Source organism: Xiphophorus couchianus, chromosome 12, assembly GCF_001444195.1.
Source record: "Xiphophorus couchianus chromosome 12, X_couchianus-1.0, whole genome shotgun sequence".
Taxonomy (NCBI): Eukaryota; Metazoa; Chordata; class Actinopteri; order Cyprinodontiformes; family Poeciliidae; genus Xiphophorus; species Xiphophorus couchianus.
The window spans coordinates 7,264,596-7,288,548 of NC_040239.1; the positions used below are offsets into that span (position 1 = coordinate 7,264,596).

General features: G+C 38.1%; 3 protein-coding genes across 6 annotated transcripts; 2 read left to right on the forward strand and 1 right to left on the reverse strand.

Moving 5' to 3' along the window:
- Positions 1-308: 308 nt before the first annotated feature.
- LOC114153992 (RNA exonuclease 1 homolog) lies at positions 309-12,410 on the reverse strand. 3 transcript variants are annotated; one of them, XM_028032705.1, is made up of 16 exons: positions 12,160-12,410; positions 9,406-10,721; positions 9,247-9,339; positions 8,099-8,348; positions 7,072-7,415; positions 6,077-6,220; positions 5,883-5,994; positions 5,713-5,784; positions 5,504-5,644; positions 5,254-5,367; positions 4,323-4,396; positions 4,125-4,229; positions 3,925-4,040; positions 2,375-2,513; positions 772-892; positions 309-606 (listed from the first exon to the last, which is right to left on the reverse strand). In XM_028032705.1, the coding sequence occupies exons 1-16, from the start codon at positions 12,308-12,310 to the stop codon at positions 518-520; spliced, it is 3,381 nt and encodes a 1,126-aa protein (XP_027888506.1). In that variant the 5' UTR covers positions 12,311-12,410; the 3' UTR covers positions 309-517. The 3 variants fall into 3 exon arrangements, with proteins under 3 accessions (XP_027888506.1, XP_027888504.1, XP_027888505.1); XM_028032703.1 differs by having other exon boundaries at positions 8,099-8,351; positions 12,160-12,409; XM_028032704.1 differs by having other exon boundaries at positions 5,504-5,641; positions 8,099-8,351; positions 12,160-12,408.
- On the forward strand, positions 8,287-20,103 carry poli (polymerase (DNA directed) iota). 2 transcript variants are annotated; one of them, XM_028032713.1, is made up of 11 exons: positions 8,287-8,364; positions 13,356-13,530; positions 13,619-13,735; positions 13,809-13,973; positions 14,818-14,964; positions 15,125-15,361; positions 16,252-16,430; positions 16,968-17,059; positions 17,142-17,275; positions 17,727-17,947; positions 19,179-20,103. In XM_028032713.1, exons 2-11 carry the CDS (start codon positions 13,425-13,427, stop codon positions 19,806-19,808), a joined length of 2,028 nt encoding a protein of 675 aa, XP_027888514.1. In that variant the 5' UTR covers positions 8,287-8,364; positions 13,356-13,424; the 3' UTR covers positions 19,809-20,103. The 2 variants fall into 2 exon arrangements, with proteins under 2 accessions (XP_027888514.1, XP_027888515.1); XM_028032714.1 differs by lacking the exons at positions 8,287-8,364; positions 13,356-13,530 and having other exon boundaries at positions 13,820-13,973.
- Positions 20,104-20,712: 609 nt separating this feature from the next.
- Positions 20,713-23,535, forward strand: LOC114154004 (ras-related protein Rab-27B). Its single transcript, XM_028032733.1, has 6 exons — positions 20,713-21,000; positions 21,522-21,706; positions 22,443-22,528; positions 22,598-22,701; positions 22,799-22,922; positions 23,204-23,535. The coding sequence occupies exons 2-6, from the start codon at positions 21,554-21,556 to the stop codon at positions 23,391-23,393; spliced, it is 657 nt and encodes a 218-aa protein (XP_027888534.1). The 5' UTR covers positions 20,713-21,000; positions 21,522-21,553; the 3' UTR covers positions 23,394-23,535.
- The last annotated feature ends 418 nt before the right edge of the window (positions 23,536-23,953 follow it).

The following is a 23,953-nucleotide window of genomic DNA, read 5'->3' on the forward strand; positions in this document are numbered from 1 at the left end:
TTCTTACTGTTGATGCTAGGAGCTAGCGGCCATATCAAAATGTGAAGTCCACGGAACTAGTTGGAACTGCTCGAAGTGGGAAATCCGACCTCAGATTGCATTCCAGTTAATTTTTCAGACTGGGAAATCGTTAATTCCCAGTTCCTGTACAACTGGAACAGCATCGAGTTTGTTGGCCTTTCCTGATTTGGAATGATGTCATTATACATTGCACCTGCGCCAACTAGCTGCACCTGAAGCTAATTAGATATTATAAACTGAATTCTCATTGGCTGTTATGACTTAGGGAGGGACAACAAACAAAAAAATTTTATTTTATGCCTTTATTTGGGAACCACTTAAGAGTAGCTTCATCCTTGAGTCTCATAAATATTCATATAGCTATTATACATGGGCTTTAACTCAAATGTCCAATAGCAGAAAACATATCAAATTATAAACACAAATTAACAGCCCTACTTGTCTTCAAATAAACAATTATACATATCATGTTTCATGTATAATTAGTGGCAGTTCCTCATTTTTTCAGTTTTCCATCTTCTTTCATCTTCCACAGCATGAGCTCCATGCAGGCAGCTGCGTCTTCTGCAGTGTCGTGGCCACAAACTGGGAGAAACAGCGGCACACGGATTTAACATGTTGCAGTTTTAAAACACACTCCATTCCTTTATTAGTTTATATTCACTTAGTCTTTTACAGTGATTAAAGCAGCTGTGGTTTAACAGATTATGATTAGAAACAAAACCAGTTGGTTGTAAAGTGGCAACCCACCACTCTCCTGAATAATCCTCCTGAGGTATTCAGCGGTGAGGCTGTTGAGACTCAGCTTGTTGGGTGGACCTAGACGATGGGGGAAGACCACTGAAGTGTCTACTACTGTCCCATGAAGCAGCTACAGCACAAAAACAACAAAAACAAACATCAGAAGCTCCTGTCAGACCCTCCGTAGTTTAATTCATATTCCAACATGCACAGGTGAATAAAAAAGCCAGTAGTGACGCATCAGAAGAATGGTTGGTGTCTTTTGCACATGGATGCTACCATTAGGCGTTCATTTGCCGCTCAAAAACCCTTGATAGACAAAATAACTTGATTGAGCCTTTTTAAATAATTTCATTGTACTGAATACAACAGGGTTTCTGCTGGTTTCACCAACTCACATTTTAGGCGTTTAAGGACCTTATGGATTAAACTTAAAGCTGCAGTATGTAACTTTTACGAAAAAGGTTTTTTGGGGGTTTACACATTTGCTAAAATTGTCTTTGAAAAGAAATCAAGCTCTTCTTTCTTCTCCCAATACTTACTGCAGGAATATATTCAGACAGAAATGACCAATCAGAGCCAGTAGGAGGATCTTAGCGCTGTCAATCACTCTCATGCTCACTCCCTCCTGTTTGCTCTTTGCCAAGTTCATCAACATAGGCTGCCACGAATGCTAAGGCTAGTTAGCATGGCCATCGATGACAACAGATGAATGGTTTTCCTGTTTCTTCACCACTAGCACATTTAACAACATGTACATGAGTGATTGACAGCACCAAAACCCACCTCTCAGCTCTGATTGGTTGTTTCTGACAATAGTAGCTCACTGACGAGGTGGGAGAGATCAATCTTCATATTATAATGTTACAACACGGCAACAGTTTTAACATAGACGGAAAAAAATAATAATTTTTTGTACTGCAGCTTTAAGACCAGAATCATGACATAAATGTACAAAAAAATAAATAAAAAAAATACACATTTTATGTTTTAGTAGTTGCAAGCTTTTTAGCACAAATACACGTAAAATATGGGTTTGCAACAGAACGTGAGCCAATAGCAAAGATAAACGTCTTCCAGCCAGTTGGCAATAAATTTATACTTTCCAAAGATAAACATAAAAAAGCTGGCTAGCTAGCAAAGGTATGCTAGCAGCTATTTAGCGGTAGCCTAAATCACAGAAGACGTTTGCGTGACCGAAATGTCCAGCACGAAAACTAAACTACATAGAATATTACAAATTGCAAAGTCCTACCAGCTAAAATTTAAGACTTGAGATTCATTTAAGCCAACTTACATTTTTAAATGAATTTCAGACATTTTAAGGCCTTAATTTAAGTCTAAGACATTTTAAGGATAAAGACACCATGAATAAAATTATGGCTTATTTAAAGCTTCATGTCTCTAAAATATTAGGCATTAATTTAAATAAACAGGGATGAATGCAGCTGGAACAGCTAGTGTGAAAACAGTCAGAATTAAAATAGATTTAGAGAACAAAAAAAATAAATAAATACAGAACTGCCTGATATTTGAGCAAGAATCCCAAATTTCAGATCATTATCCTCCTTTAACAAAGAGGGGGAAAAAAACAAATGTTAGCAACAGTCACCTTCAGTAAACAAAGGTCTGTTTCCAGGCCATGTCCAACGAGAATAGTGTCAGCACTGATGAAGCTCAACAGAGTCTCTTGGACCTCCCTGAGGGAGGTGTGGTTACCTTTCACATCCTCCTCACTGATGCCTGAAAACCTACAGACAGTTTAAGAGCAGAGGGAATGAATAAAGAAAGTTGGTGCAATGGGAAAAATGAGGAAAAGCAGCCAAAAGCGCTGAATTACAAACAACCAAGACAGCAACATATCCAAGACGTTTTTGGTTCAACTTTCCAAAGATTGTTAAATTCTTCTATGTTAACTTCAGCAACAGTTGTAGGTTTTAATTTTATATGCCATAAAACTGGTCTAAACAAAAACTATAAATATTGTGCAAAGCAAGATGAATATGTAAACTAAAAAATGGAGTGAAAAAAGTGAGCGAATCTGCTTGATTTCTGTGTAACTTCTGTCCAGCTTGACTGAAATATGAGCAGTTATGTTAAAAGTTGATTTTTTTAAGCTACAGAAATATGAGGAAAAGTTACAACTTACATTCTGAATGTAATATTACTTTTCTCTAAAATAAAATTAAAGAAAAGTAATTATTTGGGATGCACAAATGTGAAAATTTGGGCCAATTTTTATACCCAACTTTAATACTCCTGTTATGACAGCATCTATCAATATTTTATGTGATCACTTGATTAATCGTCACAATACTTTATTACCAAAGTAATCATCTACAACAGCTGTGAAAAAGAAACAACAAAAAAAGAAAAACAAGTTCCTCTGCCTTCTCCCAGTGCTAACTATAAACAACCAATCAGAACCAGGAGGGTCTTAGTGCTGTCAATCATGCTTGGGTACACAAGCATGATTGCTTGGGTACTCTCCCCATTACATAGCCTGTTATGAATGCTAAGGCTAGTTAGCATGGCCACCAATGATGGCAAATAAACTGTTTTCCTGGACGGTAAGTTGTTTCTCCTCCATTAGCACATCGAGCAGCACGTGCACAAGCTTGACTGACAGCGTTAAGACGCTCCTCCTGGCTCTGATTGGTTGTTTTTGACCGGGAGTGGTGCAATTCTTCAGATGGCAGTAGTACAACTGGGAGGAGGTGGAGGAGATTTATCTTTTCACAGATTATCCGTCTGATAAACGTCATTTATTGCTATTAAGTTATGATTTGTTTTATATATATATATATATGTAAAAAAATAAAATAAGAGTTGCATACAAAAAACAAAAAGAAAGACCATAGAGCTGGTCAATAATAAAAAGGGATTGATGATTTTGATGCCAATAATTTTTCCAGATTTTATTTCATTGATCATTTTTATTTGTATTTTACATACAAATAAAAAGATATTTTTTTTATGAAAATGTATGCAATTTCTTCATCTTTTGCGAGAGGTCAATGTCATTTTCTATAAACAAATTCTGGCTGAATAAAAATTCTGCCTATAAATCTGCTAAGGGAATGATTACCTTTAACTTTAATGCTAAATTAGACCAACTGCAGACATAAACTGGGCGCTGGACTCCGTCTGTACAGACGTTACCTGGTGTTATAGTCGATGACCTCATTATCAGGTCTGACAAACGTGTCGTAGACGACCAGCAGACTGGAGCTGGTCACCGTCACTCTGGACAGCTCCAGGCCCTGAACAGTGTAACACTGAAGCCATTCGCACAAGGTTTTAATCACTTATACACACATTCTAGAAAGAGCCGAACATAAATAAATGTTTTTATAAGTTACCATTTCACAATCCAAGGAATAAACGCCAGGACAGCTGGAGTCTGAGGGGTGTCTGGGTGCTGTAGATACAAACCCATCCAGGCTGAGGTAATCATGGACATGCAGCTGGGTGAAAAAACAAGAAAAATCAAACTAATGTTAAACTTTTATTGGTCCTTTTTAATCAGTGAAATGTGTGCCCACTAAATGTGTTCTGACCTTAAATATTTGACATCCCGGCGCTCCCATGACTCCCTGACAGCAGCTGTAGAGAGTTTCCACCCCACCTGGAACTGCAGCAAGCAAAACACTGTTGATGCTTCACTCTGTTTGCACATGATCCATTTTAACTGGCTTATTCAGTCTCACTTGTAATATATTTTATATTTCCCCATTTGCAGTAGGAATGGGCGATAAATCGTTTATATTGAGCAACTAAATTTTTAGAAAATCTGGATTTTTTCCAACATTCACTTCTTGGGTTTCCGCAGTTCAGAGCAACGTCAGAACGCCCAGGGCGGCCATCTTGTGTTTTATTTGGACAGAATAAAGGGACAGGAGATGATTTAAAAAAAAAACAAAAAAAAACAAGATAATAGTTTCAAATCATAATATTAGCAGAAAAAAGTTTTAATATTACTAGAATAAAGTCAGACAAACTAGAAATTTCATGAGAACGCCAACACAAAAAATAAAATAAAAATGAGGAATTATGAACAGTTTGTGAAGTATTTTGGTATAAGTTTTAGAGATAATCTTTAATAGAAATACTAAATAATTTAGCATCAAATTATGTAGCAGGACTTTGAAACAATGGTGCAAACAGTGTAGGAAAAAAAGGTCTACATGAACTGACATCAGATCCCGACAACTAAGCTCCTTTCTCATTAAAATAACATTTTCACATAATTTAAAGATGTCTTTTTTCTGGTAAAATTGTGTCTTTTCTGCTAATATGACTATATTCTTATAATTAAACAAAACTTCTCATAGCCTTGCCTTAATACTCTCGCAGTACAAGTCACAGAAGGGATGACTGAAATAAAGGTCACCTTTTCAAATAAAAATCTGATTTTATTTTTCAGCCATCCCGGCCTGATTTGCAGTACTTCAAACTACAGCAGACCCTGAAAACAAGCCGGCTGCTGACCTCGGTTTGTAACTCCTTTCCCGTAGTGGTAGTTGCACTCCTCTGTTCTGAGATGTTTCCCCGTTTTGCCAACAGAGTAGGTGGCCCCACATCGACAGCAGATCCTTTTCAGAGCTTTTTAAAAACACAAAAAGGTAATTTAAAGAGATTTAAGCAAAAGTTTGCTCCAAATCCACGAGTTGAATGCGCCCTCTGGTGGCTCAATAAGGGAACTCCAGGTAACACAGCCGAGTTGGATCACTTTACTTACAGCCTGTGTTCACTTTCTTGTCAGTAAAAAGAACAGCAGAACCGGGTTTTTCTGGGTGCTGGACAGGATAGTTGTTTTCTATCATTTGTTCGTCAGTCAAAGTGTAACCCTTCAAGATTTCATACAACACAAAATCACCTGCTGAAAGAAGAAAACACTCAGAAGAGGTTTCAATTTTTACAAAATTCAGGAAAATAAAATATTCTCACCATTTTCCTTCATCTTCCTTTGGTTAAACGGGATGTTACCTTTTGGTCTTTGACTCTGGGTCTGTTTTTCCTCTGTGTGACAAAACGTAGATTAGAATTTAACTCAGCTAAATGTTATATTAAGTCAGCTCTGTTCTAAATATCAATAATACATTTATTTTTTTTCCTACTTTTAGCAGTAGCGCTTTGGTTCTTGAGTCTCTTGAGGGCGTTCACTGCAATGCTCAGGTATTTCAGTTTGTTCACGCTGCGATTGTACACACTCTTCTCCTCCGTCAGGGCCTGCCATCAGTAAGCACCAGGATGAATCATAATAAATACTAAGAATCATGTCAGTAAAGAGTAAAGGGGGCTGAATGTTCACCTTCTCAAAAGCTTCATTGACATCAGCTGTCGTTTTGAGAAACTCCTCGGTGAACATGTTCACGTAACGCTGGCGGACGTCATGAGGCACTTTGTCCTTCGCTGCCTCGCTTTGCTGCTTCAGTTTTCGTTTAACAGGAAGTGGCTGAAAGGAAATACTGTGAAAAGCATCGTCCCCCATTTCAAAAGTCTTCTGTTTATACTTTTAGTCCCAATTGTTCATATTAAGCACATTAAAATATCAAAGGCTATGTTCACACAGCAGATCTTGATGCCCCATTTCATTTTTTTGCAGAAATAAGTTTGTTTTTTTTCCAGGATAGTCGTTCATACTACTAATTAAATTCAACCGTAATCAGACGTCTGTGTGAACGGTTTACAACCCCAAAGTGACCAGAACGCGCAGAAGAAGAACGTTGACGTCACACAGCAGCGCAGCGTTTACAGAAGTAATAATGCAGTGAGGTGTTTATGGACCGATTTTAAAGTTTCTTCAGCAACGAGAGCCAACAAGATCATAACAAGAAGAAGGAAACTAATAAAAAGAAAGTATGATTAACAGAAAATGGCTTTTTGTGGAGCATTTATTGTAATCTCTTTGAAAACAATCCGATTTTTATCTGAATTAGTTTCATACAGAAGTAGCATAAATAAGATTTTGTTTTTCGGGTGAAAAGATGAGAATAGTGAAAAAGTTGGCCATCGGTCGCATTTGCCGCCTGTGTTAACGTAGCCAAAGAAAACCTGAATAAATACAAACAATTTTTAAATAATTATTACATGCATTAAAAATAAATTCAAACCAGCCTAACATTTTTTTTTTTTTTGCACATCAGAATCTCTAAATTGTACGAATTAAAGCCCAATGCAGAGAAAAAAAATCCTCCAAACTGCACTGCCAGTCAAACCAGTAATTAGGTTTAGGGAGAAATTACTTTTCCACAGAGAATTGGGGTGATTTAGCTGTACGTTTTTCCACATCTACTTGTTTTCTACCTTGACAGCTGCCTGAGTCGCAGCTTGAGAAGCTGTGGAAGCGCCGACTGTCGCCTGGACAGACGATCCAAAAGCCGTGCTGACCGCAGGTCGTCGCGGCGGAGCAGCGATGAGCAGAGGCGCCGTGGAGCGATATCTAGGCGGAGCGGAAATCGCAGCTGGAGCGGCCGTTTGCCTGACTGCGTTAGGGTTTGGATGGACCCGACTCACTGGAGTCAGAACCGATGAAACTGGGCTGGATGAGGAGGTGGCAGAGAGAGGGAAGCGGCCCTGAGGCAGGATCAGGTGAAGGTCGCTTTCCACTTCGATAACCGCAGTTCCCAGAGGGACGCAGTTCAGATAAGCTGAGGAGCAGAAAAACAAGCAGAGAGACTCAGGGGAAGATACAAACAAACAAACATTAAAATAGTACAACACACATTTCTTATGATGGCTTTTTAAACTCAGAAATAGTGAGATTAACCTCAGAGATTTTCTAGAAAAGATATTGAAATTTCTGAGCTTGAAAAGTTGAACATTTGCAAGGAAAAAATAAGTTTTTTAGATTAAAACAAACTTCAAAATTTCTGAGTTTCAAAAGTCCAACATTTTTACTTTTTAAACTCAGAAATTTCCACTTTTTCTGGAAATTTTTTTGAGTTTAATCTAAATTTCTTTTGCATGTCAAAGTTTTTCTTTTAAATGTTTGACATTTGGAGCTCAGAATTTTAATTTCAGAAATCTAGAAAAACGCTGAAATTTTTGAGTTTAAAGAAAAAAAAAAAAGCTCAACTGATTTAGAGCAGTAATTAAGCCAAAACAATACAAAAATAGACACATTCTGCATTTTAGCTAAAACAAATAAAAATTAAAAAAACTAATGCTCTACTCAAAACTCAAGTGGAATAGTTTTAGCTTCACCTGATTCAACTCCTGATTAAAAAAAATCTCGCATTAAGCACCTTTTCCTATCCAATTATTGACTCGTTAATTCAAAATTTAACATATAAATGCACTTTAAAACACTTCACTTTCTCCAGAAACTCACCCTTTTGACCTGGATAAGACTGAAGGTTTTTCTGGATTGGAGTTGAAGCAGCAGGAACGGTTTGCATCTCTGGTGTTTTCTGACTCACTGAGGAAAGAAGATTCTGGCCCGGTTTAGCCGGAGCAGCTGAGGCCCGGTACGGAACCTGCTGGACCTTAGAACAGATGGACGGCCGGGAGACAAACCCTGAAGCTCCAGGCTCCCGCAGAGGAACCAAAACCTGAGGCTGAGGTCTCATCTTGGCCAGTGGCTGCTAAGTGGAAAAGGTTAAACACTGTAAACTCATTTTGAGCCGCATCAAGATCATAATGTTCTAAAAGGGCCGGTTCTACCAGAATGTGTAGATAAAACCCATTAACACAACGCTAAAATATTAATAAATAGCTGTTTTTGCATTTGATAAATATTTAATTTTTTTATTCCAGTTACTTTTTGCAATCAAAATCACCAATTTTGGGAGCTAAATTATAAATATTTGCAATATTTCCACTTATTACTTTCTTTAGATGTGATGAAATAATATTTAAGCACACAACTGTTATCTTGAAAGTTCAATTATGCGTCCCTCTGGAGTCTAGAGGGTAGAGCGGGGCAATAAATCAATAATATATATTGTGACAGACACATGATCAATATCAACAGATAATATGGCCAATAGAATGTTCAATAATTTCACCGAACTTCGATCCAGAACCGCACAGTATTCTGGGAGCTGTAGGCAGAGGAAAGGCTTTAGCTGCTAAACCTCTCATAGCAAGGTTGGTAGCAACAACCAACTCACTCATTTGGTTACCTAGCAACAACTTGCTGAGTAACTTGTGGTTTCTTAGCAACGACCTGTTGAGTAACTCGCGCAGCAACAGTTTAAAGTTTCACGACCGTGCCTGTAACTGCTTAAGAATAAATAACAGCGTGAAAACTGTGAATAACACAGGAGAGGTCACAGCACCAAATTGGTAATATTTCAGATATTTAAAACAAAAAACTAATCAATAATTATGAATGAAACGCTTAAGTTGTGATGTGTTTTTCAGCCGTATTGTTCAGTCCTACTAGAGGGCCACAAAACAAGCTGTGCTGGGCCACATTTGGCCCTCGGGCCTTGAGTTTGTCACGTGACATTGAACTACGATGTTTGGAGCGTTTACCTCAGAGTTCTTGGCTTCGTGAGCCAACCTCTTCCTCCCGGTTAAAGTTTGAGTTGCATCGTTCACCTCCGGTTTTTCCACTTCGGCTCTAATCTGGAACAGAAAAAGTGAATCAGAAAATCTTCACGCTAAATTAAAAACTCGTTTCGATACACCTACAGACGCGCCGCTCTGCTCCTCGGCGTTTGACTCCATGAAGATCCGGTAGCATTCCTCCATCGGGTCGCTTTCAGAAAGCTCAGAGTAATTGTCCTCATCTTCATGATCTTCATCCTCAGGACTGGAGTCTATTATTATCACAGCTTCATCTTCCTCCTGCAGCAGCTGCTCTGTTGAGTCAGATCTGCTGTGTCGATTCACAGATGTAACTTTGTGAATCTGAATCTGGCCGCTGCCTTGTGCTGCCTCCACTTGTTTCTGGTTGGTGAAAACTTTCGTCTTTGTTTTTTCACCATTTTGTAAACAGCATAACTGGTTCAGAACCTGGAGTTTGTCCTGGTCCATTATTGAGGTTTGTTTAAGTTGAGTGGTGGGATCTGATCGTTTACAAGCAAGTGAAGTTTGAGATTTTAAATCTTTTTTCTGAACTTTATAAGTCAGCTCAATCAGAGGATTGCTTGGTTGATCTGAGGGGAAGGAAAAACCTCCAAGTTCAGTCCGTTTCTTCTTCCTTTCAGGGGACTGGAAACCAGTATTCTCACACTCTCTTTCAAACTCTTCTAAACATCCAGTTAAGTCAACTACATTCCCGTCATCATTGCTGCAATATTTTGTTTTATCAAAAGTAGAAGACACAGGATGGATCTCAGGGACTTTGCTTGCATCATCACAGGAAGCAGCATTTACCACCTTCGTTTTTACCATCTGAGGTTGAGAGTCAAGATAAACATTCACCGTCTTAATCTCCTTCGAGTCTCTTTCTGTATTTTGGAAGGATTTTCCCAAGTCAGCAGTGTGTTGAGTTTGATCCAACGTTTTGTCAGGTGACAGAGAAACATCAATAACCAGGACACCATCTTCAGTAGAGTCGTCGTCGAGGATTTCTGGGGATTGCGGTGGGTGCATCTGGGTTTGATGAGTGGATGGCTTTTCACCAAAAGACCTGGAGCTCTCCCCGTCTGGTCGGCTCTTCACTTCCTTTCCTGATGAGCTGTAAGAATGCAAAGCAGCAGAAAAGTTGGACAGCGGATCGTACTCTAAATCAGTCCTCGGCTTGGAGTTGTCGACCACATATTTCTTTGCTTGAACGTGGGATTTATGGTTTTTGCTAGAAGAAAATCCATAGGAAAGGTTTGTTTCAAACTTTGTTGAGAGTTTATTGCTGCTTTTGCCCGCCTGGTTAGTCCGATAGCTTGAGAGGCGCCGCTGCTCCTGCTCCACTTCGTGCCTTACAGATTCAATCTCCTTATCGAGTCGCTCCAGCGCATGCAGGGAGTTGTCGTTAACTGTTGTAAAATTGCTGTCACACTGATCCCCTGTTAGCCACAAGAAAAAAATAGATATTACTATTTGGTGTGTGCAACACACACCAGGTATAAATAACTCCTCAGTGAAATTAACAGTAGCTGAGTTTCCATTACAAATGTTCACAAAACCTTGTCGATATTCTGCTAACAATGAAAAAACACAATTTTGCAAAGTTTCTATTACATAAGAAAACCTGTTAAAATCACATGTGAATAAGTTTGTTCACTTAAGTGTTTAAAAAACATGATACACCATCATCCTCCTACTATTTCCACTAGTGGCAACATCTGGTTGTTGATCATGTGGCTTGTGTGATGCAAAAAAGTGTTTCCATTCCAGTTTTGCGAAATATTCTGTTTTGATATGGCTGTGGAAAAATAAAACTTCATCCAAGTGCAAAACCTTTGTATAGAAAAGTATGAACTTTTTTTTAATTGGTGCGTTTCCATTAAGCAAATTTATTTTTGTAATTCCAATTTTAAGGTTAATAGAAAAGCATCAGAAAATTTTCCATAGAGATGGCCAGACAAGTAAAAAATATAAATATCAATGAATTTTTAATTTTCTACATATATGTATTTATTTATTGAGTTGTACATTCATGTCTTATTTGAAAAAGATGAGTATGTATGCCTTTCTATGACCTGAACATGATTCTCTGGGGAGGCAACATTTTTCAAAAAGGGATTGTGGCACCCCGTGTCCCCCCCCTTTGGGGTGCCACTGGAAACTGAAATGCATCTAGAAAAGCTTAAAAGATTAAAAAAATCTCCATGCATAATTCAATGCAAAAAACTTCCACCAACAAATCTTTAACTTCTGTGTTTCTGGTGTACGATTATACCAAGGAGGACTCTGTGATCCAACACAAACATGGATCAGAGAGACGTTAGGATCATTGACCCAAACTTGTGAAATATGATAAAACACAAAGTATTGTCCTGCTCATAAAGAATGAGCTTTAAAAATACTACACCCATTTTTCTTAGTAAACCCCCAACAAAATAAATGTACCCAAGTTAAAGGTTGGTTTTTTTCTACATTTTCCAGTGTGGGATCATGTTACTGCAATGAAATTAAATTCAACAATCATCTACCAATAGTTACCAGGTGTAGAAAATAACTGACAGGAACAGTTAAAATTTACTTTACTTTTAAAGTACCCGAAATCACTTTATGAGCGCTAATATTGGGCACAGCAAATCTACAACTATAAAATACTTTTTTTTCTTTTTGATAAATCTAAAATGTTTGGTTTTAACCTTAATTTGATTCATCTTGGCTTTCATAATCTCTCAATGACTTCAAAGCTTAGTAGATAACGTTTAAACCAGGTGAAAGGGTCACATCATGCGGAAGTCTTTTTCTTTCTTTTCATGTAAAATGTGCTGACGCATCAAATTTAACATTAGAAACATCAAGTTAACTCGTGTAAACTCCACTGACCTGTTAAATCCACCACGGGTGATTTATACAAGCCACCAAACGTTCCCCTCGATTCTGTGGCGTGTTTGTATAAACAATGAGGCCTCTCACAAAGCCCACGTAGCGAAAAAGGACAGTTTATGTGAATAAAAAGACCAGAGGACGGAAACATGGCGGAAAATTGTCGAAACAATTAGACAACATTAACAGCGAACCTCAGCCAGCCGGGCGTTAAGCACCGATTTATATATGCTTTGGAAACGTCGCGATAAATTATGAAATTAAATAATTATTAGAATAATTAAACAAATAATTATAGAGATGTACCACATACATATTTATAATAATTCAGCTTAGTTTCATTGACTTAAACATTGTTTGTTTGTTCCTTCAGATGATTTTACGTTCCGCAGTAATTCATCCACAACGTTAGATGGCGCTGTTGTATACTATTGAAATAGACTGTACATTCTTCATATTGTGAGTGGAAACAAGGAACAAAAAATGAAGCACTAATGTTTATCAGTTCATTTTTAACAATCATATATATATATATATATATATATATATATATATATATATATATATATATATATATATATATATATATATAAACAATGACTTATGCCCATTGCAGTTATTAAAATGGTGATATCTAAGACAAAAATGAAAGGGATCTGTAAATAAAAATCAGATAAAGTTGTATTTAACAATCTTGAACTAGCTCAAAAATATACAGAATAAATTAATTAAACTCAGTTTTAGTTATTGTGATTACACTTTTCAGCTACATTTTAAAATTGTTATTATTAGAGTCAATCCTATATTAGGGAATGAGGTTGAGGGAGGGTAGTGAAAGGATTTAAACACTATTTAAAGTGTTTTATATGACAGTCTGGTGATGAAGACGTTATCTAAACTTAGTAAGACATATGGAAGTTGACAGCGTTCATTCATTGACAGTTATTATCCAACATTATCCTTTTTTGATTTTTATTTTGCTTTGCTAATCTGTATATAGACTATCAGGTAGTCCATATTTTTTAGAGTAAATCGTTGTAATAGTTACTGATTGGTTATTAATTCATTACTTACAGCTGAAACTTGTGGAATATTTCTGCCCACTTTTTTCAAGTCAGAACAAAATGCCACTCTCAATATGGCGGCGACGTTGACGTTTGATCCGGATGCTCACGTTACCTCCCCTGTCTATGCAGCGAGCACCTTCGGGACGTCACGCCTGGTGCTGCAGAGTAAATAAACTCGCTGACATTAATCTTTCTGAGATGGATAACAGTGACGTTGAGGTGGAGGAAGATGAAAGCGAGTGGAAAACTTGTTTCGTGGATTCAGCTGCTGTTTGTCCCGCCACTTCTCCAGCTGCTGCTTCTGGTAAACTCTGAAGTCTGACTCCAGAAACCTAAGTTCACTTGGAGCTATGACGAATATTGTGTGTGATTTGTTTTGTGGTCTATTTCAGGGCCAGTCATTAAGATTCCTGGATCTGCACACAGAGTTATTCTGCATTTTGACCTGGACTGCTTTTATGCTCAGGTGGAAATGATCAGAAACCCAGCTCTAAGAGATGTCCCTTTAGGTACAAAGCCGGTGAAGAATATAAAAATCATTGTTCTCTGGGTAACAATTGAAGCCCGTTCTCTTATCATCAGGTATACAGCAGAAATACATCATAGTCACCTGTAACTATGTGGCCAGGGAGCGGGGCGTCACCAAGCTGATGTCTGTTACTGATGCTAAGGAGAAATGTCCTGAACTGGTGCTGGTTAAAGGAGAAGACCTGACACACTACAGAGAAATGTCCTACAAAGTCACAGGTAAGCTTGAGGAATATTTCACGAGGCTTTTTAAAAGAAAAAAAATGTGAGAAATAATTAAAACACCCCATTAATTAGAAGTCTGTAGACACATCTTTTAGAAGCAAAAACCATTCAGACTGTTTTTTGTTAGCTTATTTAGTTTACATTTCTATTTATGTATTATGTATTTTCTTTGACGCATTAAACATATTGTGTGATGTATTTATATATTAATATTTTTTAAAGTGTATAATGGAAAGTTTAAAAATAAATAAATAACATTAAAAAAAGGGAAAGCAAAACATTTTGAATATTTTTTGCTTATCATTACTGAGGTATTTAAAAATAAATCTGGATATTTTTTGGCAATATTACCCCCCTCTTTTTAAAATTCCTAAATTTCCACATAACTTTATATTTTGGTTCCATCTGTTGCTGTGATTTTTAAATATTAAATGATTGATGTTTTGATCAGCTACTCAGTACTTGAGTAATTCTTTACCAAATACCTTCTTACTCTTACTTGATTAGTTTCTTGGACAGTTACGTTTCACTTATTAAAATATGTTGAAGTAGTGCTAATATCACTTAAGTACAATTTTTGTGTACTCTATCCAGCTCTGGTTTGGGTTTGTCGTAAGAAAGGGGATTTTAATTTTTAAGAAACCAGAATTTAGTGGAAAAGATTTTAGCCAACTAGCAGGCAAAGGCCAGCAAATTTCTTTTGAAATTTTGTCGTCAGCAGCTGTAAAACGGAAAACTCTTTAGATTGTTGACGATTAATGAAGTTGTGTTTTCTGCAGCAAAACTCTCAAATATTTAACATTTCTTTGCTTACCTTGCCTTTCTGCTTCCTGCTCAGAGCTCCTGCTGTCTTACTGTCCGCTGGTAGAGAGGCTTGGATTTGACGAAAACTTTGTGGATGTCACAGAAATGGTTGAACAAAGATTGGCTGGGATATCGGAGACCGACAGCCTCTCATTTAAAGGAAATGTCTTCAATCATTCCAGTAAGTTAAAAACGTTCTTCTGGTTTGCAGCTGAACATCTGGCTTACTGAAACTGGCTTGTGAAAGAGCCAAGATGCTAACATCTGTGAAATATTTGCCTGGCAGTTTCAGTTTCACACCTACAGGTTCTCCTTTAGCCTGTTTTCCTTCCCCTCTGCAGGTGCTGATGCTAACGCTAGCCACCATCCAGGGCTGGCTATTGGTTCGCACATTGCAGCGGAGATGAGAGACGCGATACGCAGCAAGATCGGCTTGACTGGTTGTGCTGGCGTCGCCACAAACAAGCTGCTGGCCAAACTGGTTTCAGGCACCTTCAAACCAAACCAGCAAACGGTTTTACTGCAGGAGAACGTCGGAGATATTATGGGATGTTTGAGTGGCCTCAGAAAAGTACCAGGTGCCCATCCTAAAACATTTCAAAGCTGGATTAACTCATTCAAAGTTTTTTACAATTAAACTTTTTAAAACAAAAGCTTAACAGTAAAAAAAAAAAGTTTAACTGATCTTGTATTATAGAGAACCACATTCATAAGTATTTATATGAAGTAATTTCTCATAGGACTGGGCAGTAAATCAATAACAATTCTTATAGTGATAGACACAAAATCAATATAAATAGATAATGCCTCTGATGGAATATTCAATAATAACGCACAGCCCTCTGGTAGGTGTAGGCAGAGGAAAGGCTTTAGCCGCTCAACCTCTCACAAGAAAGGTGGCATCAACTAACTCACTCACTCTTTGGTTACCTAGCAACAGCCTGTTGAGTAACTGGCACAGCAGCAGTTTCAGGTTTCACCACTGTGCCTCACAACTGCTTAAAAATAAAAAAACAACAACATTGAGTAAAAACTGTGGACGAAACGGAAAAGGTCAGCACCAGCTTGGAAGTATTTCAGATATTTAAAGCAAAAAACGAATCAATAATTATTGATGTCAAATTCATATGAAATGTTTATATTGTCCATAACGCCCTAATTTCTCTATACTTTTGCCATCTATTTGTAGGGCCAGCTGTCCTGATGAAAGAATGAAACAAGTCATAAACTTTGTCTTTTTTTCACTCACAACCAATTTCATCTTAAGCAACTTTCAGTAAAAGGGATGCAACTTTAAAAAGCATAAATAACTGGGCCATCGGCGTACAAATGATTCTGTTTGCAGTTGCCCCATCTCATTTCGAAGTATAAGGAATAAAAGGAGGCTTAAACACATCCCTGGGGAATACCTTCAGATGTTTTAAATGGTGTTGATGTCGCATTTCTGTGTTTCTGGGATTTCTTTCAGGCGTGGGCCACCAAACGGCCAAGAGGCTTCAAGCTTTGGGGTTAGTCAGTGTGAAAGACCTGCAGCTCTACCCTCTGGGTGACCTGGCGAGGGAGTTGGGGGCTACCACCGCTCAGCGCCTGAGGAATCTGGCTCTCGGCATTGATGAATCAGCCGTCACACCCACTGGGGCCCCACAGGTAGTACTCAGCCCCAAATTTACCTCCACAAAATAAAAATTGTGGTTTACTGAGAATACTTTTTAAATTTCTTATTAATTAAATAATCCTGCAACCAAAAAACCAAGAAAAGTGCTTCTTAATTTACAGATTTACTGCTTGTTAATTTAACTCTGCAGTCAATCGACATTGTAATAAATGGGAAAATTATCATCTTTCTTTTGTGACTTTTACTTATTATTAATATATATACATATATATATATATATACATTTGTGTGTGTGTGTATATATATATATATATATATATATATATATATATATATATACACACACACACACACACACACACACACATAGACGCAGGGATATGGAAATTAAAATACTTCACACTCAAAATCTAAATACTTTTTGTCCTTTCAAACTCATTTGTTTTATCACTAAGAACTCTATACAGAAAGTGTAATGTTTGCAAACTCGAATATTGTGATTGATATTCATATTATAAGTGAATGTTGGTGTATTTACTGGCCACATTGTTGTCCTCTTTATGTTCCAGTCTCTTAGTGATGAAGACTCCTTTAAGAAAATGTGTTCAGTGAAGGAAGTCATGGCAAAGATCTGGGAGCTGCTTGGCAGTCTGGTGGAAAGGTCGGGTCATCACTAAATCCGTGTGTTTCTAGAATGAAACATAATTTTTCTTTTAAAATTGTGTTTTGCTTGTAAAAACCAGGATGCACAAAGATGGCCGTCAGCCTCAAACCTTCAGGCTCACAATACGAAGATACTCAGCGACCAACAAGTGGTTCAGTAGGGAGAGCCGCCAGGCCCCGATCCCAGGCGCCGTCGGGCAGAAGATCGTCTCTGGTAGGCTGAAGTTACAGGAAATAAAACATTAATATCGCTTTGAAGGATGCCCAAAAGGATGTAATGGTTGTCCGTTTATACATGTGCAAATTTGAACTACATGTTTTTGTTAAAGAAGTAACATTTTCAGGTTTTGTTCTAGTTTTTGATTGTAAATGATGAGTGTAAGAGCTTTCTTTGTTTCCAAAAACTTGATGCGAAAATTCCCCATGCGTCTAAATTCTTTCAGTTATTATTGCCAAATGAAACCATTTTTAGGTTCATTATATCCATTAAAGATAAAATATCTTACTTTTTCAACATGTAAAGCCAAAAAAGTGAATTTGATGCACTTTGAACTTCGTTTTATAAAATCAAATAAGGTTAGAGGCGTAAGGTTAGTTGCATAAATGGAGATATTCTATTTTTCCTTTCATTTTGGGGAAAATTCAAAATGATCAATTATCCCCAGGGAACATTGAAGACGCTGTTTCGCAGCTGGTCCCGTTGGCTGTGAAGCTCTTCCATAAGATGGTGGACAGCAGCGCGGCATTTCACCTCACACTCATCAACGTCTGCTTCAGTAATCTGCAGAGCAGAGGGCCGGCTGCGAGCGGGAAGGGCGCCATAACGTCATTCTTCACGCAGAGCGCATCACCCAGGAAATCCCAGATATCGTCCACACAAAACCAGGTAATCATGGTCTTTAATGCAACTTTATTTAGCTGTTAATATCTTTGGAGGTATGAAATGCATGACTCCACCACCTCCTTGCTGACATCACAGTTGTGTTGGGATGTAGTGGCCATCCACCACCAATCCACTACTGTGTCCATCTGGACCATCCAGGGTTGCACAGCAGTCATCAGTGAACAAGTCTGTTTGAAAATTAATCTTCATGTACGGCTGGGCCCACTGTGACCGTTTCTGCTTGTGAGCTCTGGTTAGGGGCCCAATAGTAGGTTCATGCACCGGAAGCCTCTGGAGGATCCTCCACCTTGAGGTTCCAGAGGCTCCAGCAGCTTCAAATAACTGTTTGCTGCTTTGTAAGGGCATTTTAACAGCTGCTCTCTTAATCCAATGAATTTGTCTAATAGAAACCTTCCTCATTTTGCCTTTATCTGTACAAACCATCTTTGTTCTGAATCAGCCACAAATCACTTCAGAGTACGATAACGCTTCAGTTTTCTTTAATATCTAATGTTTTCATACCTTGTCATACAGCACTACACTATCTGATGATTTTCGTCAGCAGAGAAATCCTGCCATATTGCTTGAAACCTGTGGCCTGCTTAATAATGTGGAACATCCTTCTTAAGTAGATTTCCTTTAATTGAGCTCACCAGACAAACTAATCAACCAGCTCTCTGAAATTAATTATAGTGATTCAAAGAGCCCTGACACACAATATCATCTATAAATTTAATAGCACAACAAAAAAAATTATCTTTATGACACTTAATCCAATTTGCATAATAATTTGGAACACAGTGTATAATATTTATGAAATGACATCAGCTTTCAAAAACAAAACTTATCAATAATGTTGGTATGTTTGTTTTCATGTCACTTCCTTTGTTTTTGTGGCCTCCTAAAAATTGTAAAAGTTTTTTAATCATAAGTGAATAAAAATATAGTTACATTTTTTGTAATTCCGTAACCAAAATTTTCCACTTTTTATGAATAAAAAAGAAAATTTTCTACTTTGAGCAGAAAAATAAAAGTTGTTAGCTCTGTTTTTGACCAGAGCTAACAAAATAATTATTTCTCTATTAACTATTCATGAAATTGACTCTTTTACTTTAATCAATTTTCTATAATATTCTATTCTAATTGGTCTAGTTTTGTGTATTTTGTGGAGTTTTTTCTTGCTCTGTTGTTACAGTAATTTATTAGATCATTAAAGCTTTTCTTCTTCCTGCAGAATAATTCAGCCCAGAATGCTGGCAGTCGCCTTTTGGACCATCAGATCAGTGAATGCAGCAGAAATGTTCCACCGAAAGGTCAAATGACTTGTAACTCTGAACAATCAGAGGAAAACTATGAAGCGTCCTGCAGCACAGAGGGAATAAATTCGGACAAAACCAAACCGCCACCGCACGTCGACCCGGAGGTGTTCCGGCTCCTTCCAGAAGAAATCCAGAAGGAACTTTTGTCTCCTTATTATCTGAATTCCCTGCAAAGCCACATGTCGAAACACGAGCCGCTGGGAAACGATTCATCAATGAAAGCAGACCGGTCCAGAATGAATCACCAGCAGCCGCCGGGAATAAGAGTAATTAATGAAGAAAACGTCATGGAGCAAGAGAAATTATTGCTCCCCCGGTCATCTGACTGTAACTTCCCGGGAAACGTGGACCCTGAGGTGTTTTCTGAACTTCCCCCAGACGTCCAGAAGGAGCTCATGTCTGAATGGAAGCAGCAGAACCCGTTTCTGAAGACTCCGTCATCCAGAAAAACGGGAAAAGGCTCCATCTCCAAAGGCAAAGACAGAAAGGCTGAAGGAAGGAGCAGCCAGTCAAATAATCTGCTCAAGTATTTCAAACCCGGTTAGAGAAAAACAGTTGGGTCATAGTGAGGACTTTGTTTCTCTAAAGAAAGAAAGTCCTCACTTTTAGGTTTTAGGAAAATAAAAGAAACTTCTCACTGCTCGTTAAAGTTGATTTTCAGTGTCAGTACAACAAATTAAATGTAACGTTATGGAGTCTTATGTTCAATAAATTATTTTATTTTAATAGAAAAAATTGGTTTGAAATGGAAACTATTATGCAAAATTCATGTTTTGCAATGTTTTTGTACCGGTACTTCCATTTGGGTCTCAGGTGCTTCTAGAAACAATCCACGTGCTTCAAAAAAGAAAACACCCACCTACCCAAAAAAACATCGTTTTTGGTAATAAGTTTGTTTTTTTTGATGTGTAGAAAACGAGCCGTTTCAGAACATCCCTATTGTTGAGTCACACTGCGCCGTTTCCTAGCAACCCCAGCAAAGTCCAGCCCGTTACCTAGCAACCCAGGTGGAGCTGGTTTTACAGCTGTATGCGCTGTACAATGGCTGCTGGAAAAGACATCCAGAAACAACTTGCTGTATTCTTGTTGGTTGTGCAGGAGGCTCTACTTCTGCTTTTCAATGACATACGGTTGTGTAATTGTGTGTCTATTTGCAGCCATTTTCAGGTGAGTGAAAACATTGAGTTGGGAGGCGTGGCCAGCAGCAGCTTATTTGGATTTCAAGTGACAAGAGGCTCTAAAACATCTTATTCTGAAAGCTCAAGATAGGCAGAACTGACCAGACTAAAATTAACTAAGAACGATTTTGTGTAGAAATGTAATTAACATGTTTTCTATAGACCATAAAAAGAATTTTAGGTCAGCTTTAAATTTGTTTTGTTGTTTTTGTAAAATATTAAGAGAAGCAGGATTACTCAGTCTGTAGAAGTGGGCCACATTCCTCTCTGGGATGTTTATTTTTACTAAAATCCAAGGCGGCACATTATTAGTCGAATTTTCTGACTTTTCTTCCCCTCCACCCTCCTTTCCTTCACGAGAAAAAGCCGTAAACACAGGCTGTAAGCGCGACTCCGCCTGGATCTCAGAGGCTGGAAACTCCTCCCCGGATCACATGTGAGGCGAGGAAAAAGGTTCAGGGTCTGCAATGTGCCTTTGCTTCATGACAGCTAGTAGTTTTATTTCATAAAGTGGTGAACGGCTTCTGAATGGATGTTTGTGCTTCCAGCAGATAGATTGGTAAGATTCCTGTCACATTCAATGATGCTGAAAATTTTAAGAAACTAAATCTGCTTCATTCTTTTAATAATTTGTCAGTTTCACAGAAATACTACTTACTACTGTTTGGTTGAATTTTCAATCACCTTAAACTGTTACGGCACCTACTTTAGAAATGGTTATTGACTGTTTATTATGTTTAAATGAAATCCACTCAGTTTTTGATGGCCAGGCTGCTCCCAGTCAGTGCCACATCTCATAACGATGACCTCAGTGGCATAGCTCTCTAAGTCAATGAAAGGATTCTTATTTTGCTGAGCGAATTCAGGGAAAACTCCAGAGAGGCATTTGACTGCTCATGTGGAATCCAGCCCCAGTCATGTGCTTGTCCTTCTGTGATCAGGGAGTTATTATGTGCTGTTAAGCCTCTCTGGTGGTCATGCAGAAGGAAAACAGTAGCTTTGATGGAAGAATTTAACTCGCCCTGTCAGGATTTACTGAAAATCGCTCTAATGTGTCTGAACTCCCATGAAAATCCGCAGAGAGTCGTTCACAGGTTCAACCAAGCAGCACGATGGTGGACTGGGACTATGACTATCTGATCAAGCTCCTGGCGCTCGGCGACTCGGGCGTGGGAAAGACCACCTTCCTCTACAGGTACACGAACGGCAAGTTCAACAGGAAGTTCACGACCACGGTGGGAATTGACTTCAGGGAAAAGAGAGTGGTGAGTGCTGGGGAAGATAAAACTAGCTAAAGTCCTTCCATTATATAAACAAGTTCAATATGGAACAAAAACATGCCAAGATACAGTAAATCATTTGGGTAATTCTAACTACGCTAAAACAAGAAAAGTTAGGTCTGATTTGTGTTTTTATTCAGTTTATGTAAATATCTGATTTCAACTGTATGTAATATGTGCCTAGAATTTCTACATCATATGTAAAATTGATGTTCTACATCAAAATTTCCCATGTTGCTGTCATTTTAGATGCTGTAACATATTACATCTAAAATGAAACAAGAGTTTGACCGTCAGAAAAACAGAACCTCCAGTCAGAGACTTCTCCTGCCCACAGCCATTACCATCTACAACTCTTTAATTAAATGAGTAACAATAACATTTAATTTCCCTTTGGGATCAATAAAGTATTTTCAACATTGAACATGGCTGACTAAACCACATCTCCTTGGAGTGAACCAATGTTAAACATGTTAGGGTTTGTTGTTGACTCTAAGGGACGTTGGTAATTTGGTGAAAGAAATGTAAAATTTGGTGTCACCAGCATAAGGCATATTGGAATTATATAATCTGACCAAAGTGGAGAATAAAGATAATGAATGAAAGTGGCTCAAAGTTAGAGCCTGGAGGAACGCCCCTGATGACTTTTTTACCATCCTGATTAAAACAAAGTTGTCCTGGTTTTCCAAGCAAATGACGATGGAGTTCTGGTTTGGTTCAGGTTTACACGGGGACCGGTGCTGATGGGACGAGTGAGAGGAACTTCAGAGTCCACCTCCAGCTCTGGGACACAGCGGGTCAGGAGAGGTAAGTTTGACATTGACTGTGTTAAGAAGATACTCTTTGCTAACATGGTTAAATATCCTTCACTCCAAGGTTTCGCAGCCTCACAACGGCTTTCTTCCGAGATGCAATGGGCTTCCTGTTGATGTTCGACTTGACCAATCAGCAAAGTTTTGTTAACGTCAGGAACTGGATGAGTATGTTGTGTCTTCTCGTTTCCCTCCTGTTGATTCCTAAGCCTGGTTGATTCGCAGTTTCAGGTTGATTGAAGCAGTTTCCCTGGTGTTTATGCAGGTCAGCTTCAGGCCAATGCGTACTGCGATAACCCAGATGTGGTGCTTGTGGGCACTAAGGCAGACATCAGAGACACGAGGAACGTTAACGCCAAACTGGCCAGAGAGATGGCTGACAGATACGGGTGAGTGGAAACTGATCAGTCTTTATCAGTGAGGAAGATTGGCCTTTTATCTGTTGATAGGATTTTCTTCCTATCCCACTTTTATTATATTTAGCAACTGTCGGCTAAATCAATGTTTTACCCTCCGTTTCAAAGTTTGGATGAGATATCCTTTTAAAGACATTTAAGCAAATGTATTTAAAAGGATTTTAGACAAATAAAAATATTTGTCTAGATCTCATGAAGTGTTTTGAAGATGCTGCATCTTGTACAGTTTTGTGAAATGTTCCTGTTTCCTTCAGCATCCCCTACTTCGAGACGAGTTCTGTGTCGGGAGTGAATGTGGACGCCGCTGTGCTCACCCTGCTGAACCTGGTGATGAAGAGGATGGAGCAGAACACGTATGGGGCCCCTGGCTCTGAACCCAATGGGAGCCCCACCGCCAGCCATGAGGTGGAGGAGGCCCCCATCAGGAGGTGGTGCTCCTGTTAATGTTCCCAGCAGCAGCAGCAGTAACGGCGTAAGAGAAACAGACTTTAAAAAGTGTATAGACAAAGACTTATTGGAATTTCCTATATTTCTTTTGGTTTCTCTTGTTGTGTTAAGAACAGAATAAACTACTTTTGTCAGTTTCTCCTCCTAGTTTGTTTTCAAAACAAAGAAGCAATAAAGTATATAATTATGAACTTTAAAAAATAAAAAATAAAATAAAAACAAACCCCTTCATCAGTCTTACCTGAGAGGCACAAAGTGAATTTATGCAAAGGAACTTAGTTAAGTTACAAAGCACTATTATTCTTACTGATTTCTGTGAGTAATTTTATAATAAATCCTTGAAAGTATTAATATTTCACTTGTAATAGTATTTTTTTAATCTTTATTGTTTTACATTATTTCTCATCACATAACTCTTGCAAATACATGTCTGTTTGTTAAAAGGTGCTTCCTTCAACAGGTTAGGATACGTCTAGTCAATACAAGACATGTTCATTGCAATTTTTGCACAAAATCATTCTTAGATGATGAGATTTTAGTCTGTTCAGTTCTGACTA